The 17,418-nt window shown below is 45.0% G+C and overlaps 1 protein-coding gene across 1 annotated transcript; it reads right to left on the bottom strand.

Moving 5' to 3' along the window:
* Positions 1-2,022: 2,022 nt before the first annotated feature.
* Positions 2,023-17,418, bottom strand: LOC118795721 (G-protein-signaling modulator 2-like). The gene is made up of 13 exons (XM_036554415.1): positions 17,154-17,418; positions 16,882-17,017; positions 16,539-16,678; positions 9,985-10,108; positions 9,634-9,749; positions 8,958-9,113; positions 8,100-8,208; positions 7,500-7,629; positions 6,909-6,985; positions 6,406-6,594; positions 4,914-5,073; positions 4,238-4,461; positions 2,023-2,376 (listed from the first exon to the last, which is right to left on the bottom strand). The coding sequence occupies exons 1-13, from the start codon at positions 17,372-17,374 to the stop codon at positions 2,209-2,211; spliced, it is 1,950 nt and encodes a 649-aa protein (XP_036410308.1). The 5' UTR covers positions 17,375-17,418; the 3' UTR covers positions 2,023-2,208.

Here is a 17,418-nt window from a genome sequence, read left to right as displayed (position 1 = left end):
TCAGAAGTTTGCAAAGGAACATCTAAACAAGCCTGATGCATTTTGGAAACAAGTCCTGTGGACTGATGAAGTTAAAATAGAACTTTTTGGCCGCAGTGAACTAATGTATGTTTGGAGGAAAAAGGTGCAGAATTTCATGAAAAGAACACCTCTCTAACTGTTAAGCATGGGGGTGGATTGATCATGCTTTGGGCTTGTGTTGCAGCCAGTGGCATGGGGAACATTTCACTGGTAGAGGGAAGAATGGATTCAATTAAATACCAGCAAATTCTGGAAGCAAACATCACACCGCCTGTAAAAAAACTGAAGATGAAAAGAGGAAGGCTTCTACAACAGGATAATGATCCTAAACACACCTCAAAATCTACAATGGACTACCTCAAGAGGTGCAAGCTGAAGGTTTTGCCATGGCTCTCACAGTCCCCCGACCTAAACATCATCGAAAATCTGTGGATAGACCTCAAAAGAGCAGTGCATGCAAGACAGCCCAAGAATCTCACAGAACTAGAAGCCTTTTGCAAGGAAGAATGGGCGAAAATCCCCCAAACAAGAATTGAAAGACTCAAAAGCTACAAAAAATGTTTACAAGATGCGATACTTGCCAAAGGGGGTGTTACTAAGTACTGACCATGCAGGGTGCCCAAACTTTTGCTTCGGGCCCTTTTCCTTTTTTGTTATTTTGAAACTGTAAAAGATGGAAATAAAAAGTAATCTTGCTTAAAATATTAAAGAAATGTGTCATCTTTTGGAAATCTGGTCATCTTTTACTCACTTAGCTATTCACAGCAACAGAAATTTTGACCAGGGGTGCCCAAACTTTTACATGGCACTGTAGCATAAGGTAAGACTGTAGGCTGAACTGGTCTATATGGGCCATGAACATTAGCCTTGCTACAATGTGGAGATCCAGCAGTCGAATTACGTGACCTAAAAACTCCTTAATGCTCATACCTTTGCCCTGTTTTCCTTTTTAAGATCATAATGCTTCTGCCCTTTCATATGGCGTTTTTGCGGGGACTCATCCGTGCTGCTGAAATATTTTTTTTAAGCAGTACCTACCCAGTATGTCTTGTTTCATGGAGCCAGTGTTGCACTTCCAAACTCGCTTACCAGGCGTTCTAAGGCGTTCGTTAAGCATATGCACATTCATCACTCTTTTTTCTGCTGACGTTATGATGGTACTACACGTCCATTGAGATCGCACCCAAGAATCTGTTACCTACTAAAGCTGTGATTTCTGCTGATCCTCCCAAACTGAACAGCACTGTGTGAGCACGCACTGCTGTGTATAAAAGGTCATTGAGGAATTTCACTTCATTTAACAGACTGAACTGATTTAATCTAGCCCCTAAACAAATTTCGTAATGTTCAGTTACCTATTTAACAAAATCACAGTTCAAGGACATTCCAATCTTAAATCCTGTTTTTTGTGTGAAAAGCATTGTTCTGTTATTTTTTGCATGTACTGTAGTTCATATGACTCCAATATTTATCTTTCATTCGTACATCCCTGTGGATGACAGCTTTAACCAAATGAGTAAATAAGAAGATAGCAGGTTACAAGTAGCTGTGGAACAACATTTTTTCCTCACCATTCTAAGCATATGAATAACAGAAATGAGGAAGACTCAAATTAAAACACAAAGGTTATTCATTGGTAATGAATGAGGCTTTATTCCTCAATACTCTTGTTTAAAACAGGAAGTATAAAAGAGCACCAGGAACTGTACACCAGCAAATTGTTTTACCCAATCTTTCCATTTTTTCATTTCCTCCCTCACATGTTCCTCAACAAAGCTGCCACTGCCTGCTCAAACCCTATTCCCTGACAAACACACACACACAAAATTAAAAAAATAAAGTTGAGAATGCTGTACCTTTGTTGAACTAATGCTGCAAATCTGGTGTACAAATCACACACCACAACACAAAGTGAAATGAAATGGCAGTTAGGTAGAGCTTGCTATATTACAAAAAAACAACTTAATAAATACAAATAAAAACTGCATTTTGTATCTGGGGATACATTGTGGGATACTGTACAGTAATAAAACTCACTGGAAGGTTGTACCCTTGTGTGGTTAAAAAAAGGTCTGTCCAGTACTGATGTGCAGTGTACCACATCCTATTTTGTGGGAGTGCATGGTAACCGTGGAAATGTTTCCTATTTGGCTGCAGACGATGAGTGACTTCTCTTGCAAGGATGGCTCAGTTTGAGTTGGACCGCCTGGGGCCGGAGGGCAGGGTGACCCGCTGCTCATCCATCCTCTTGGCCTGAGAGCGCATGATCAGGCTGAAGAAGTCCTCATCTGGAACAGTGGGGCACTTGGCTGTGGGTGGCGGTGGGGCACACCTCTGGTCATCCAGCCGGGAGCCCTGTGAAAACCAGGAACACAAGTAAGTATGAGGTTTACTTGTGTTTCAGCCAATGGAAGCGGCTCTTTATGGTCAGTAAAGAACAGTGAGAGGCCTATCCCCAGCTTTGGTATGACCATATTCACCAAATAAGCTCTGTTCCCTGGAAGTCCAAGGAACTCTGCGTAAACCTCTGCAATCAAATTGTATTGAGGCATAGATCTGGGCAGGGGTATAAAACCATTTCTCAAGCTTTGAATGTTCCCAGGAGCACAGAAGGGCCCATCATTGTTAAATGGAAGAAGACTGGAACCACTAGGACTCTTCCTAGAGCTGGCCATCCAGCCAGTAACTAGGCAAGAAGGGCCTTGATCAGGGAAGTGACGAAGAACCCAATGGCCACTCTAACAGAGCTTCAGAAGTTCTCTGCAGAGACTGGAGAACCTGCCAGAAGGACAACCATCTTAGTAGTGCTCCAGCAATCAGGCCTTTATGGTAGAGTGTCTAGACTGATGCCACTGCTAACTAAATGGTATGACAGCTAAATGACAGAGAGCATGACGAAAAAGATTCTATGATCTGACCAGAAAAAAACTGAACTCTTTGAACTGAACTCCAAGAGCTATGTCTGACGAAAGCCAGGTACTGCTCATCACCTGGCTAATACTATCCCTACAGTGAAACATGATGGTGGCAGCATCATGCTATGGGGGTGCTTCTCAGTGGCAGGGACGGGGAGACTGGTCAGAATTGAGGAAATTATAAATACAGCCAAATACAGAGAGGTCTTCGAAGAAAACCTGCTCCAGAGTGCACACAACCTCAGACTGGGAAGAATATTCACCTTTCAGCATGACAACAACCCAAAGCATACAGCTAAGACAACACTGGAGTGGCTTTGGGAGAGGTCTCTGAATGTCCTTGAGTGGCCAAGCCAAAGTCTGGACTTGAACCCCACACAACATCTATAGAGAGACCTAAAGACCTGTCAGTTCACAGATACTCCCCATTGCATCTGGCTGAGCTTGACAGTATCTGCCAGGAATTTTATTTTTAAAAATGTGTCCCAGTATGGGCAATTGGCCTGCATTTTCACCTGTCATTTTTATCACAGACATGGCACCACCAGCCCATGAATGTTAGTGGAATATCCGAACAGTATTCAAATGTTTTGCACATGAGTGGAGGAAAACTGGAACCCAGGCATAAATTCCCAGTGGGTTCAAATCTGAGACCACCTAAGCACAGCAAAAGAAGTCAGAGGCCCATGCTGGGGCATGGGAATGGTTAATGGGAAATGCCATTAAAATCATGCATGTTATTTTGGTACATACCATCACAACTGGAATGTAAACTGACCAACAGGACCAATAGATTTGAACTAACTGTTTTATAAAGTATGTTTTGTCACAGCAGTGTTTAAGAGTAATGGACACAATGAATAAGGCAAGTAAAAATGCAATGACACATTTTGTGGTTTTTTGATTTCATGATTTTGTGGTATTTCATCTCATTCTTAATAACGTGTGGAAAAAATCAAAGGTAATATGCTACACGATAGATAAAAAATAGTATGTGTGTTATTTCTGTTGATTGTCTCACATGATGCCATCCCTCTGCTTATGTCCAAGCTAGGCAGCTTACCGAAGGACAATAACATTAGCAAAACAGTATCTTGGCAGCCTGTTATTACTGTGGTCATACTGGTAAAATAAATGTTATATTTGATAAGATTTGTTAACTGCCATTAAAAAAAATAGCATCACGAAAACCACATAAAAGAAAAATGAGAAACCATGAAACCATCATTAGTCAGTTATCATTGAATCAATCCCACTTCACTGCTGCTTGTACAAGACTCCACCCCTGGCTGAACACTCACCTGGCACTTGACAAGCATGTCGAAGAAGTCCTCGTCGGGCTCAGTGTTGTCAGCGTTGGCCATCAGGTGGCTGAGGACAGACTGGCTGTTTTGCTGGCTGAGCCGCAGGCCGGGGAAGCTACCTGTGGCAGCCCGCTGGTCGTCGAGCCGTCGGCTCTGGGAGCTGGCCACCAGGCTGAGTAACTGGCCGCGGCCTGGAGGGGGCGCCACCGAGTCTGAGCGGGCTAGTGGGAGACAGGGGTGGGGTTAAGTCAGGGACCGCGCCGCTCTCCCCACAGCTCATCAAGGGGGGCCATCCACTCAGTGGCAGTGGAAAGCAATGATAAAGGGCAGGGCTCTTAAGCCAGAAGTTGCCTGTTCAGTTCCCAGGTGAGGCAGTGCTATCGTACCGCACAGCATGATACCTAACTTGAACTGCTTCAGTAAATATCCAGCTGTGTAAATGAATGCAGGCCTCCACACAAGATCCCTCCAGAAGGGCTTCTGCTATGCAAGTAATATAATCCAACCACAAGATGCTAACAACTGAAAAATGATCACTACGTCACGGGTTGTATTACTTTGATTTTAGCACGTGGTTGCACTGAATCCGCCTTGATCAAACGTCTGTGCATTTGCCTTTGGGAGTGGTGTGGAGTGTTCAGGTTGGTGCAGGGGATGTACAATGTACACCTACATTTCCTCATGCCTGTGGGCGGAGAGCTGGCGCCGGCAGGGGTGGACAACCTGCTTGTGATGTCCTGGATGGAGTACCTCTGGTCATCCATGCGGTTGCTCTGGAAGCGGCTGAGCAGGTCGAAGAAGCCCTCGTCCCCCAGCATGTCCAGACTGGACCTCTGCAAGATGAGGTGCATGTTTATGCCTTCTTACGATGGCTGAATTACATCACAGAGTCTCAAATCCAGGAGTGACCTATAGGACTTGGCCCGAGTGGAACGAGCACCTTAACTAGCTGAACCACTCTGACAGCCAGCTGAAGTGCGTCCACTCGGCATGGTCATGTGACCAGTCCCCCCCCCCCCCCCTTCTGTGTATGTGTGTATAATTGGGGGGGGGATCCTAATGACCAACTGTGACTCCAGAGCACCCTCAGCCTACACTCTAACAACACCTAAACCAAAACACGCTACAGCTATTTGGCCTGCACATCTGGAGTTAGCATGGTGTTAGTACTGATGGTTCTACAACCTTAGACTCAAGCAAGAAATTTACCATGAAATGTTTCAGTAATGAATGGATAATACATTAACAATGTCAACTGTGCAAGTCACTTCAGACAACCCATCAGCTAAGCAATTAAATAACATCTGGTGTACAGTGCACTCTGTTTAAAAGAATCACATTCACCTGGAACCCTCCAATTCTTATATGCAGAATCCTTATTGAAGGGTTAAAATGGATAGTTATGTTTTAAATGTTTTTCCTTAATTGAGAAATGTCCTTCATTAATTTCTTTATATGTGGAACAAGACATATTTCAGAATCCTTTATTAAATAATATAAAGGCAACATAATTTAACAGTAAATAGTTCAATAGTAACAGTGCATGTTAATTACTTGCATGTCACTGGTGCTGCTGTTAGCCACTGTGCTGTGATGCAGAGTCTATTAAATTAAACAAAATAATCAAAGAAAGACTTAAGCCATATTAATTAGTTTTGATCACTGTTGGGGTAGTGATTCGCCTGTTTGCATTTGCTTTCATGTTGTTACACTTATGTTCTTCATAACCTTAGAATCTCAGACTGTGGCTGTGGAATGCCCAATGTCTCAGCTGCATTTCTTTCATCAGTCCTAAAACTCAGAAAGGCAGCATATTACTAATATTCTGTTATTAAATTATATATAAATGCCATGTTACCTGGCATCCAGGAATCTAGCTAAACTCCTTTCTCAAAATATATGCATGAGATGTTGCAATCTGAATACAGTGCATCCCTTTATCTCATGCTAATATCTTTTTTCATTGCCTGTTGTAAGTGAGCCTGAATAGACTCTTGCAAGCAGATTGCTACATTCCTACAAGCTGAGCTTTTAAACAGCATTTGTATACAAATGACTGAGTTCCAGTTTTTAATCACTGTAAGAAATATATTCTTTTTTCAGTGTTTCTTATAAGCAGAGCAAACTGCATGAGGCTGAACCTGGACAGCAGCAGGCCAGCCCACCTTCTGCAGCTCTGGAACCTCTGCCTGGGGCACGGCCAGGGTGCTGCTGCTGCCCTGCAGGGTTTTGGTGGAGCCGCTGTTCTTGTGCTTCTTACTCCTGAAGCGGCTGACAAAGGAAAGCTTTGAGGACGTCTTGGACAGGGCGGGTTTGGATGGCTTGGTCAGGATGTCACTCCTCCATTTCTGTCCCTTTCAAAGACACACAACCACACACACCCATACACACAGGTCAATGTAAAGAACATAGTATACACACCCCTGTTTTTCTCTGGGACAGACTGCGGTTTTACGGACAGCCCAGCAAGGTAGGGGCAGGTGGATGAACGCATGGGAGCAGGGACGGGTGGCCAGAACACTCCAAAGGTAATCCTACTCCCCTGGGAAATGCATCTGTCATTCTTCCATAACTACTACAGTTTCTGGCTTGGTGCAAGTCAGGCCTACAGTAAGAGCTGCTACTTCCCCAGTCAGCCATGTGTTTTGGCCACTCCACCTGCACTCACATTCATCTTGTCCGGGGTGAGCTTCATCAGCTCCAGGTTCTCCATGCTGTGGCGCCTCCCAACCCTCGGCCTCGCTCCTGGAAATGAGACCCAGTAAAACAAACAAACAAAAAAAAAAAAACAAAACACGGCTTTAAAACAGACCACATCCACTAAAGTGGAAAAGCATCCAGTCGGCAAAAGGAACAGTCACCACTTACACTAAACTGCATGTCTCAGAAAGCAGTCTCTTATTCCGAGCATGATGTTTATGCTCCTTCTGTTCCACCATTCAAACATTCATTTTCAAATGTAGGTAGAACACTACCTGGCTGAAAACAGATTCAAACTTCAATGGCAAACTGAAGTTCTACTTTTTCGATCACTTCATAACATTTTCTGCTTGCTCCACCACCCACTGAATTTGTAATGAAATGATGTCACTGTTCTTGTGAGCAAAGAAAAAAGCAACATTTGCTCCACTGTGTCCTTCACCGGACCATTTTGTGATCACCTTGAATTATGCGCTGTTTAAACATGACAAGCTTCTCTTGCTCATGTGTTGCTCATGCCAGCAGCTGCTTCTGTTGAGGACCATATGGGAGAGCTTACCATGCAGGCTGTAGTCTGTCTCCTTGTTTTCGGACAGGACAGAACTGTTGGTGCTGTAGCTGAGCCCCAGGACCATCTGAAGGTCGGAGACGTTCATCCTGGCTGTCAGCTCTCCGCTTCGGTCTCCGGTCTAGGGACGGTATTAATGTTATTACCAAGACAACGTGTATCCAAAAATAAAAAAAATAAAAATAAAAAAAAACCCACTGGTTCCCAACCTGTGTGTCACAAGTGAAAAATATACACTGTGAACACCCATTCAAGATGTGCTGTGTGGAAGTATCTCAGAAATATAATCCTTTTTTCCGTATTAGAACACACAGTAAATACTCTTTAGTATTTCACTGATAGGTGTGCCATGGTCTTGGAAAACTTTGGGAAAGTGGTGCCTAAAAACCCAAAGGCACCAAAACTCCAGGCTTTCCTCTGCAGTGAAGATCAGCTTTGAGCTCTTCATCTCTGAGGCCCATAATATGTTCAAAATTCAAATGATCCACGATTTCCCTAACTGGGGCCTGCAGGGATTTTCATGTATTGTGTCAGATATCACCAGAGAGTGGCCATGTGCAGAGCCTGTGCTGTGGCAGGGAGTCTGTGTACCTCTTTGGAGATTTCCAGATGTTTCTCTGCGAAATGCATGGCCTGATCATGGTTCCCCAGGGCGGTGTAGGCATTCCCTAAACTCCAGCAAGCCCTCCCCTCCCCAATCCTGCAAGGAGAACACATGCATTTAGCAGTTCTTATTCAGAGTGAACTCCAGCACAACAGAACTGAAGTGTATCCATCCATCCAAGTTATATGACCAACAGTGACAAACCAGGCTAACACCACTTACAGACCAGCAAGTGCATGCACAACACCACTCAAGCATCACTACAAGATTACTGGTGATAATCTGGAACCAGACAGCCTAGAAAACTATGGGAAGTCTTTAAGTGCATACACCACCATACATCACAATGTCACCAAATCACAATACCACAATGCACGGCAATAATACAAGTAGTACAAGTAACAGGTGCTATGGAGTGGGTACTGAAAGGGAACAGAGATGCAGTCTGAAGAGGTAGGTCTTCAGTCTGTGTCTGAAGATGGCCAGTGATACTGTTGTCCTGAACCCTGAGGGAAGTTCAGTGCCTGAAGGTCAATATTTACCATATATCTCAATGTTCCTAAAATAGTCTTCAGACAATTAGTACCACTGCACACTGATGGATAATCTTGCAATATATTAAGTCATTTCTCAAAAAAACTCATATTTTAATTTGTGTGAAAAGCCTGACAGAGCCCTCAATCTAAAGAAGGAACTTTTTGTCCTGTGTAATGTTGTGCGAACTGGGTGGTGTCATCAGTGGAAAAAGATCACTGTCCCAGCTGGAACTACTGACTAGTAATGCAGTGATTCCAGGTGGACTCCCAGCTGGCCGTGCAGGGCGTGGGGGTGGGGGCAAGACTGACCTGTCGTTGAGGTCCTGCGCAATGATGAGGTGCTTGAGGTGGTAGTCAATGGCCCTCTCATAGTCCTGCAGCAGGGTGTACGTGTTCCCCAGGCTGTAGCAGGCCTGGGCCTCCACTGCCCGGTCCTGCAGCTGCCGGGCCAGCTGTAGTGTTCTCCTGTGGGCCAGGCCAAGCCAAGCCGGGACAAGGAAGCACAGCGCGTCAGAACCCAGTGCCCCCCCAAGCACTTGATTACACTTGCCGAGAACTAGCAAACCACTGAGTACAACACACAACACCACCCTAAGTGGGATTTTCTACTGCAAACAAATTATTCCCTCTCTGCCCTATTTGCAGCTTCCTAGGATCTTTAAAAACTACAATCACTTATCTGCGTTTCAAACAACTTGTAAACTTGAGACAGAACACCAAGTACATGAACACCTGAAAATAAACTGAATGAAACTGGGAAAACACGCCTATACTTTATTTTACCCTTTTTCTCATCTTTGATTGTAGGGTAATAAAAAATAAGTCCAGTGAGCATACTCCATGTTACGCCTGTTTGCAGTTTCCTGTTTTGTTCTGACAAGCCGAATGGCCTCGGCCTCTCAGCTGCTCTCCTAGGCAAAGGGGGTTTGTGTTCTCAGCTGGACCCCCCGAGCGAAAAGGCACAAAGCTGAAGGCGGCCGCTTACTTGTAGTGTTCGGCTGCCTCCTCAAACTCGCCCAGGAAGATGTATGCGTTCCCCAGGTTGCAGTAAGCCCTCCTCTCCGCTGCTTTGTCACCAAACTCCTTGGCAATGAGCAGGCGCTGGAAACCAGAGCCAAACAAGACCTTTTCAGTGCCAAATTCCCGCTAAATTTACTAATGCCAGTCCTCAGCCAAGTCATTCATTACACCATTTGGTTTCAATTTACAAGGAATTGTTTGCAATGGAGCCATTCCTAATAAACAGGGATCCTGCTGGAAAAATGGCTCTAACTTCATAATGAGGAAAATAGTTAAAGAACAGACTCCTTTCAAAATGAGCCGTTCCATTGCGTACCTGCTCATGAGACGCCACAGCTTTCCGGAAGTTTCCCAGCAAGTAGTGTGTATTGCCAAGGTTACCGTAGGTGCGGCCCTGTGCCGCTCGATCCCCTAGCGCCTTCACGATAATCAAATTTGCCCTTCAAACAGGAACGGGAGAAAGGCATCAGAATGACATGGAAAATTTGCAATGGATTTCTACATCCCATAGCATAATTCAGGCAATATTTAACAAACGCAGCAAAGAATGTGTTCCCCAACCCTTTTAACTGCACAGCTGGAGTGGTAAAGATCAGGTAGGGTTATTCAGAAACGCCAGGCCATTTCTGTAGCTGACAAATAAGTGGTAGATACAATGAACACTCATCTTCTTGCTACAATATGCTCCTTATCATCCATTTCTGTCCAGTGTGAGTTCTTTGCTCATCTAGTTGTTCTTCTGTCTGTCTTTGCTGCTGAATGCTCATTTTTCATTGGCAGTCCTTTTCCTGAAACCTGACACTTTGTATGATTCTGGTGAAAATACTTCTGCCCTGACAGAAATGGAATTGCAGCTCGTAGGTGCATGCAAAATCAGATCAGAGAATCAGCATCGGGCACAAAATCTACACCAGAGACGGAGAGGCCCGGAGGCTGAGTTCCTTTATCTCTTTGAGGAGAGTTTTGTCACCAATTGGACTGGTTTGGCAGATGTTGCACTAAAGGCACCCTAGAGCCCCTTAGATACAGCAGATGCCATAAACCTACAGGGGCAACAGTAAATTACACAACATCATTTATTTGCTCAGCAAATGCCCCACTTACATCACTAACATTCTACACAGTGTCCATTGAAACAGCTGGTTATTTGCAAACCAGGTTATGTGGTTCCTTCACCACTATGCCACACTGCTGCAAAACCAATAAACAAAGGAACCGGGTCATCATCCGGTGCTGGTCCAGGCAGAGCTGGAGGACTTTATGGTCACCTGTTCCAGTGTGCAAGCATGCTTACGGCAAACGGGCACATTACTACAGCTAGCTGCTAGATCCACCTCCTGCTGCATCCCACACGCCATCACACTCCTGAACTGTTAAATTAATGACTCACAGAGTAATAGGTGTACTACTATAGTTGTACATACTCATAGCCTGTGCTCAGGTACTTTATCTCACGCTCATTGTGCAATAGCTGTATATAACAGTGCAATAGCTGTCCAAAACAAAGTGTTGTACAGACCCACAGCTTGCACTCCTGTACACTTTAACTTATTGTGCAGTAGCTGTTCATATTTATTTTTTTATACATACCTCATTCATGCCATCCTTATGCCATACGTTATATGTGCCCTGCACTACTCTTGTTGTTTGTTGTTCCACTACTGTTGCATGGTATTTGTTGTTGTCACCTGTTAATTCATTGTGTGAACGCACTACAAGAGACACTGGAACCGGAGTCAAATTCCTTGTATGTGTAAAACCATACCTGGCCAATAAAGACTGATTCTGATTCTGATCTCTACAATATCTGTCATGCTAAACTCACAGAAGGGGAAGTGGACCAAACCAAAAACAACCCTTACCGGGAGAACATGAATTACAAGAAAACCGATTTGATTAACGGGAAAGAAAAATGAGCCTGTGGTTTTGCATGCAGCAAATGTGCAAAATACTTAACTGCAGAAAGACTGGCAATCCTTTACAACAACATACTGGCAGTGTCAATTCCTTCCATACTTAAATGACTCTGTGAATGACATTTGACAGGCTGGCTCTTTTTCCGGCTGCTCCTGTTTAGGGGTCGCCACAGCGGATCATCCGTTTCCATCTCTCCCTGTCCTCTGCATCTTCCTCTGTCACGCCAACCACCTGCATTCCGTCTCTCACCACATCCATAAACTTCCTCTTTGGCCTTTTCCTCCTGCCCGGCAGCTCCATCCTCAGCATCCTTCTCCCAATATACCCAGCATCTCTCCTCCACATGTCCAAACCACCTCAATCTCGCCCCTCTTCCTTTGTCTCCAAACCGTTCAACCTGGCCTGTCCCTCTAATATACTCATTTCTAATCCTGTCCATCCTCTTCACTCCCGACGCAAATCCTGGCATCTTCATCTCTGCCGCCTCCAGCTACTCCTCTTGTCTTTTCGTCAGTGCCACCGTCTCCAAACCATGTAACATAGCTGGTCTCACTACTGTCTTGTAAACCTTCCCTTTCACTCTTGCTGGTACCTTTCTGTCGCAAATCACTCCTGATACTCTTCTCCACCCACTCCACCCTGCCTGCACTCACTTCTTCACCTCTCTTCCGCACTTCCTGTTACTTTGAACAGTTGACCTTAAGTATTTAAACTCATCCACCTTTGCCACCTCTACTCCTTGCATCCTCACCATTTCGCTGTCCTCCCTCTCATTCACGCACTTGCTTCTACTGATTTTCATTTCTATTTTCTCCAGTGCATACCTCCACCTCTCCAGACACTCCTCAACCTGCTCCCTACTCTCACTACAGATCACAATGTCATCTGCGAACATCATAGTCCATGGAGACTCCTGCCTTATCTCGTCCGTCAACCTGTCCATCACCATTGTAAACAAGAAAGGGCTCAGAGCCGATCCTTGATGTAAGCCCACCTCCACCTTTAACCCATCCATCACTCGTACCGCACACCTCACCGCTGTCACACTGCCCTCATATATATCCTGCACCAATCTTACATACTTCTCCGCCAGTCCTGACTTCCTCATACAATACCACACTTCCTCTCTCTGCACCCTGTCATATGCTTTCTCTGAGTCTACAAAGACACAATGCAACTCCTTCTGACCTTCTCTATACTTCTCCATTAACACTCTCAAAGCAAACATCGCATCTGTAGTGCTCTTTCCTGGCATGAAACCATACTGCTGCTCGCTAATCATCACTAGGGGTCGACCAGAATCAGGGCCGATATTTGCAAATTTTTGATTAACGGTCATCGGTATATTTTTATCTAAATTCCCGATTAAAAAAAAAAAAAAAGCAATGTGTGTACTATCCCGACACATCTCCTGTCAGAAAAACTGCTATAGAGATTATGCACTGATGTCACTTTCCCGCCGGAGTACGCCCCCTCAGTTGTGCTGAGTGGCAAAACATCCTGCAACATAGCTGCCTTTAGTAGGGGAAACTGCGAAAGTGGGAGTAAAACAAACAATTATCTGGCTAAATTAAAGGCAGTTGGACTCGACAGTGATCTTTACAACTTACCAAAGAACCAGTGGTCCATGGACATTGACATGTGGCCAGGAATCGGGTTTCCTGACATTTATATATACCTGATTTCGACACCGAAGAAATACAAAGCAAAGCCTGAAGGCATACAAAAGCCAGGACATTCTAAAACGCTCGTGGCTTAGTGTTCCAAAACTGCGATCAATGATCACCAAATTTATCTCGGACATCTCTTGTCAGAAACACTTCTTCCTGTCAAAAAATCAAAACCGAAATCCTAGGAGTATGGTTGTTATCTCACGTTAAGCGTTTTCCTCTCCACTGACACTGTTAGGAGACAGTTTTGTGGAATGGCATAGCGTTTGTTCTGGAGACACGCGATGTGTATTCGAATACAAACGCTGGAGACAAGTGATGTGTATTTGAATACAAAGCGATGTCGCTACATCCGACTGGAGCCAAACGGCGCCTCTTGTGAACCCTATGGAGCCAATTAGGTTACAGGGCTCAGGAAATACCCAATTAGAGAGGGAGCTGTTTAGCTATGCACAGCTCCGCAAGACCAATCAGAAACAGCACCCCTGCTGGTTATCATAACTCATATGCAAATGTGACTGCTATTAACTGTATAAAAAATGAACGGAATTCTATACCTGTTGAACTTCTGCTCAATGCTGATGTTCCCACGGCCGGCTGTGCTAATAAACTTCCTGTCTTTTGCTACGAACATCGAATCTGCTTCTTGTCGTAACGAAACACTTTTTGGTATCCCGGACTTTTACTAACAACACCTATTGTAAGGAAAAAGCTTAATATGGCTTAATGTCCCAAAACAGCGATCAATGATCACCAAATTTGTCTGACATCTCACATATCATATACAGTCTCCTATCAAAAAAGCAAAACTCTCCATTGACGCCCATTATAAGGAAAATTCTTCGTAGCTTAATTTTCCAAACAGCGATCAACTAACAAAAAAGCAAGAGGACAGCGCTTAATGTAACGTCGGCCTAAATACCATATTCCTTGGGTTTTAGTTTTGCTTTTTTGTGACAAGAGATGTCCGAGAGCAATTTGGTGATGAGAAGCGTCCTAGATATGTAATCATGGAAGCGCTATTTTAAAAAGTAGAGAGCGGGAGAAGTAAAGCAAAGACAGAACCTCAAGTACTCACAACTCAACAACTTTGCTGAACATGTATTTTAGCAAACAACAGAAAAAAGTTCTGGCAATTACTCTGATAGTTCGCCAAAGGAGGAAAGAGCCCGTAGAACGTGGGTTCACGAAATGTTGCCATCTCGGGATCTTTAATGTTCAAAATGTTTCGGATGTTTTACTTTTACCCATAAGTTGTTGTTAACCCGTAGACATTCAAATTTGATGACTCAGAGACGTCTTTCATATGAGCAAACGCTCTTTTAAATACTTCTTCCGGCATACATCGCATAGACGTCTCGGAGATGTATGTGTGCTTACAGGGACACTAGCTAGTTACCAAGTTTTTTGTAGCTCTGTTACGTTAATACTATAAACTCATGTTTGGATTTGGCACTTTGACAGTACAACTAGCTAGCTAATAACCAGGGACGTAGCAAGCTTCTGAGTATGCTGGGTATGTAGCTAAATAACTATAAATTATTACAGCCGAAACTACAAACCTGGTAGCCCCATCTCGATGCTAACTTTGCGCCATGCATTGTTTTTTTAGCAAGGTCGTGGTACCACTTCGAAGTGGTGTCATACAACTCTGAAAAGCCTGACACACAGTATAAACTTCTCCAGTCCTCCATTTTGACTTTGACTGGATCTTTAAATTTATATTTCACGCCAGTGTGGCACAGCCCATGTTCCAGTACGTCACACTGTGAAATCATTGGTTACACTCAGAAAGGTCAGCAATGAGCGGTAGAAAATAATCAATCGCGGATGAAGTTGTTCTCTCGGACGGATGAAAAATATATAAATAAAAAATGGTAAAACAGGTCGGCAAATATTCTTTGGCTGCTGTTAATATACCTGGGCGGCCCGCCCAAGTAAAGTCTATGTGTGGGAAACACTGGTATGCCATCTGGACCAACCACCTTTCCATTCTTCATCCTCTTCATAGCTGTCCTCACTTCATCCTTGCTAATCTGCCGCACTTTCTGATTTACTATCCCCACTCCATACAACCTTCTCTCCCTCTCATTTTCTTCATTCATCAGCCCCTCAAAGTACTCCTTCCATCTTCTCAACACACTCTCCTCACTTGTCAGTATGTTTCCATCTTTATTCTTCATCACCCTAAACTGCTGCACATCCTTCCCAGCTTGGTCCCTCGGTCTAGCCAATCGGTACAAGTCCTTTTCTCCTTCCTTAGTTCCCAACCTCTCATACAACTCACCATACACCTCTTCCTTAGCCATTGCCACTGCTCTCTTTGCCTTACGCCGCATCTCCTTGTACTCCTGTCTACTGTCTTCATCTCCCTGACTATCCCACTTCTTCTTCGCCAACCTCTTCCTTCGTATACTTTCCTGTACTTCCTCATTCCACCAAGTCTCCTTGTCTTCCTCCCTCTGTCCAGATGACACACCAAGTACTTTCCTAGCTGTTTCCTTGACCACTTCTGCAGTAGTTGTCTAGTCAACCAGCAACTCTTCACTACCACCCAGTGCCTGTCTTAACTCCTCCCTGAACTCCACCCAATAGTCTCCCTTCTTCAACTTCCACCATTTGATTCTTGGCTCTGCCTTCACTCTCTTCCTCTTCTTGACCTCCAAAGTCATCCTACAGGCCACCATCCGATGCTCCCTAGCTACGTTCTCCCCTGTCACCACCCTGCAGTCTCCAATCTCTTCCAGATTGAACCCTCTGAATAGGATATAGTCCACCTGTGTGCACCTACCTCCACCTCTTATACGTCACCCTGTGTTAATCCCTCTTCTTGAAATACGTATTCACCACAGCCATTTTCATCCTTTTTGCAAAATCCACCACCATTTGACCTTCCACATTCCTCTCCTTGACACCATACCTACCCATCACCTCTTCATCACCTCTGTTCCCTTCGCCGACATGCCCATTGAAGTCCGCTGCAATCACCACTCTCTCCTCCTTGGGTACACTCTCTACCACTTCATCCAACTCATACCAGAATTCTTCATCTTCCATCTCACACCCAACTTTTGGGGCATATACGCTGACAACATTTATCATCACACCTTCGATTTCCAGCTTCATACTCATCACTCTGTCCGACACTCTCCTCACCTCCAAAACACTCTTGAAATACTCTTCCTTCTAGATAACCCCTACCCCATTTTTCCTCTCTGGCCCCGGTGGGGCTCGGATGCGAGTCATCAAGGCTCAGGTTGTGTGTCAGGCTCTGAGGACTCACTCGTAGTACTCGGCCGCCCTGCGCAATGCAGCCATGGCCTCCTCGGGGAAGTCCCCCGGGTCCGCCCCGTTCCAGCAGATGCTCTTGCCCTTGGCGTGGTACACATTCCCGAAATTATACAGCGCCCTGGCCTCCCCCACCTGCCAAGAGACAACAACAAAAGTCAACGAAGAAACCCTCCATCTACCTGCTATAAGACCGGCATTGATGCACTGAGACCCTACGCTTGGGTTACCCAAATCCCACCCACCAGGCAGGCGGTGAACGGCTTTCATAACATCACCCCACTAGCCATTGCCAATTCCTGATCGATGGGTCAGTAAAAAATGGGACAGCGCCTCACCTTATCACGGAAGTTCCTGGTGATGTCCAGGTGCCTCTGGCAACAGACCACCGCGTCGTCAAAACGCCCCAGAACCTTTAGCGTGTTGCCGAGGTTACCGCTGGCTTTGGCTTCTCCAAGGTGATCTCCAATTGTCCTGAAAATATCACCAATATCCTTATCTAAGTAACGTGTGAAAATTCAGAAATACACATTGCTGGCATTTTTAATGGTTGGGAGCGTGGCCAGTGTTAGAGCTCTGTAAAATGCTACAGCTGGATGACAGGCAGTACCTGGTCAGGGTCAGGTCGTGCCGGTGGAACTCCAGGGCTTTGTCGTAGTCGTGGAGGTGGAAGTAGGCATTCCCCAGCTGGCTGTAGATGGCGCTCAGGATCTGGAGGTCTTCCGTCCCGACCTGGATGGCTGCCTCGAAGAAGGAGACTCCGGCACGGAAGTCGCCCACCTTGCACAGCCTCTCTCCCTCCAGCGCCAGCTCCAGGCAGGAGGCCTCCATTCTGCGAGGAGGGTGGAGGCAAGGAGGAGGAGATGAGGTTGAGG

Source organism: Megalops cyprinoides, chromosome 20 (genome assembly GCF_013368585.1).
Source record: "Megalops cyprinoides isolate fMegCyp1 chromosome 20, fMegCyp1.pri, whole genome shotgun sequence".
In the NCBI taxonomy this organism is placed as follows: Eukaryota; Metazoa; Chordata; class Actinopteri; order Elopiformes; family Megalopidae; genus Megalops; species Megalops cyprinoides.
The sequence above is the reverse complement of the archived record's forward strand: the minus strand, read 5'-3'. Positions and strand labels throughout refer to the sequence as shown.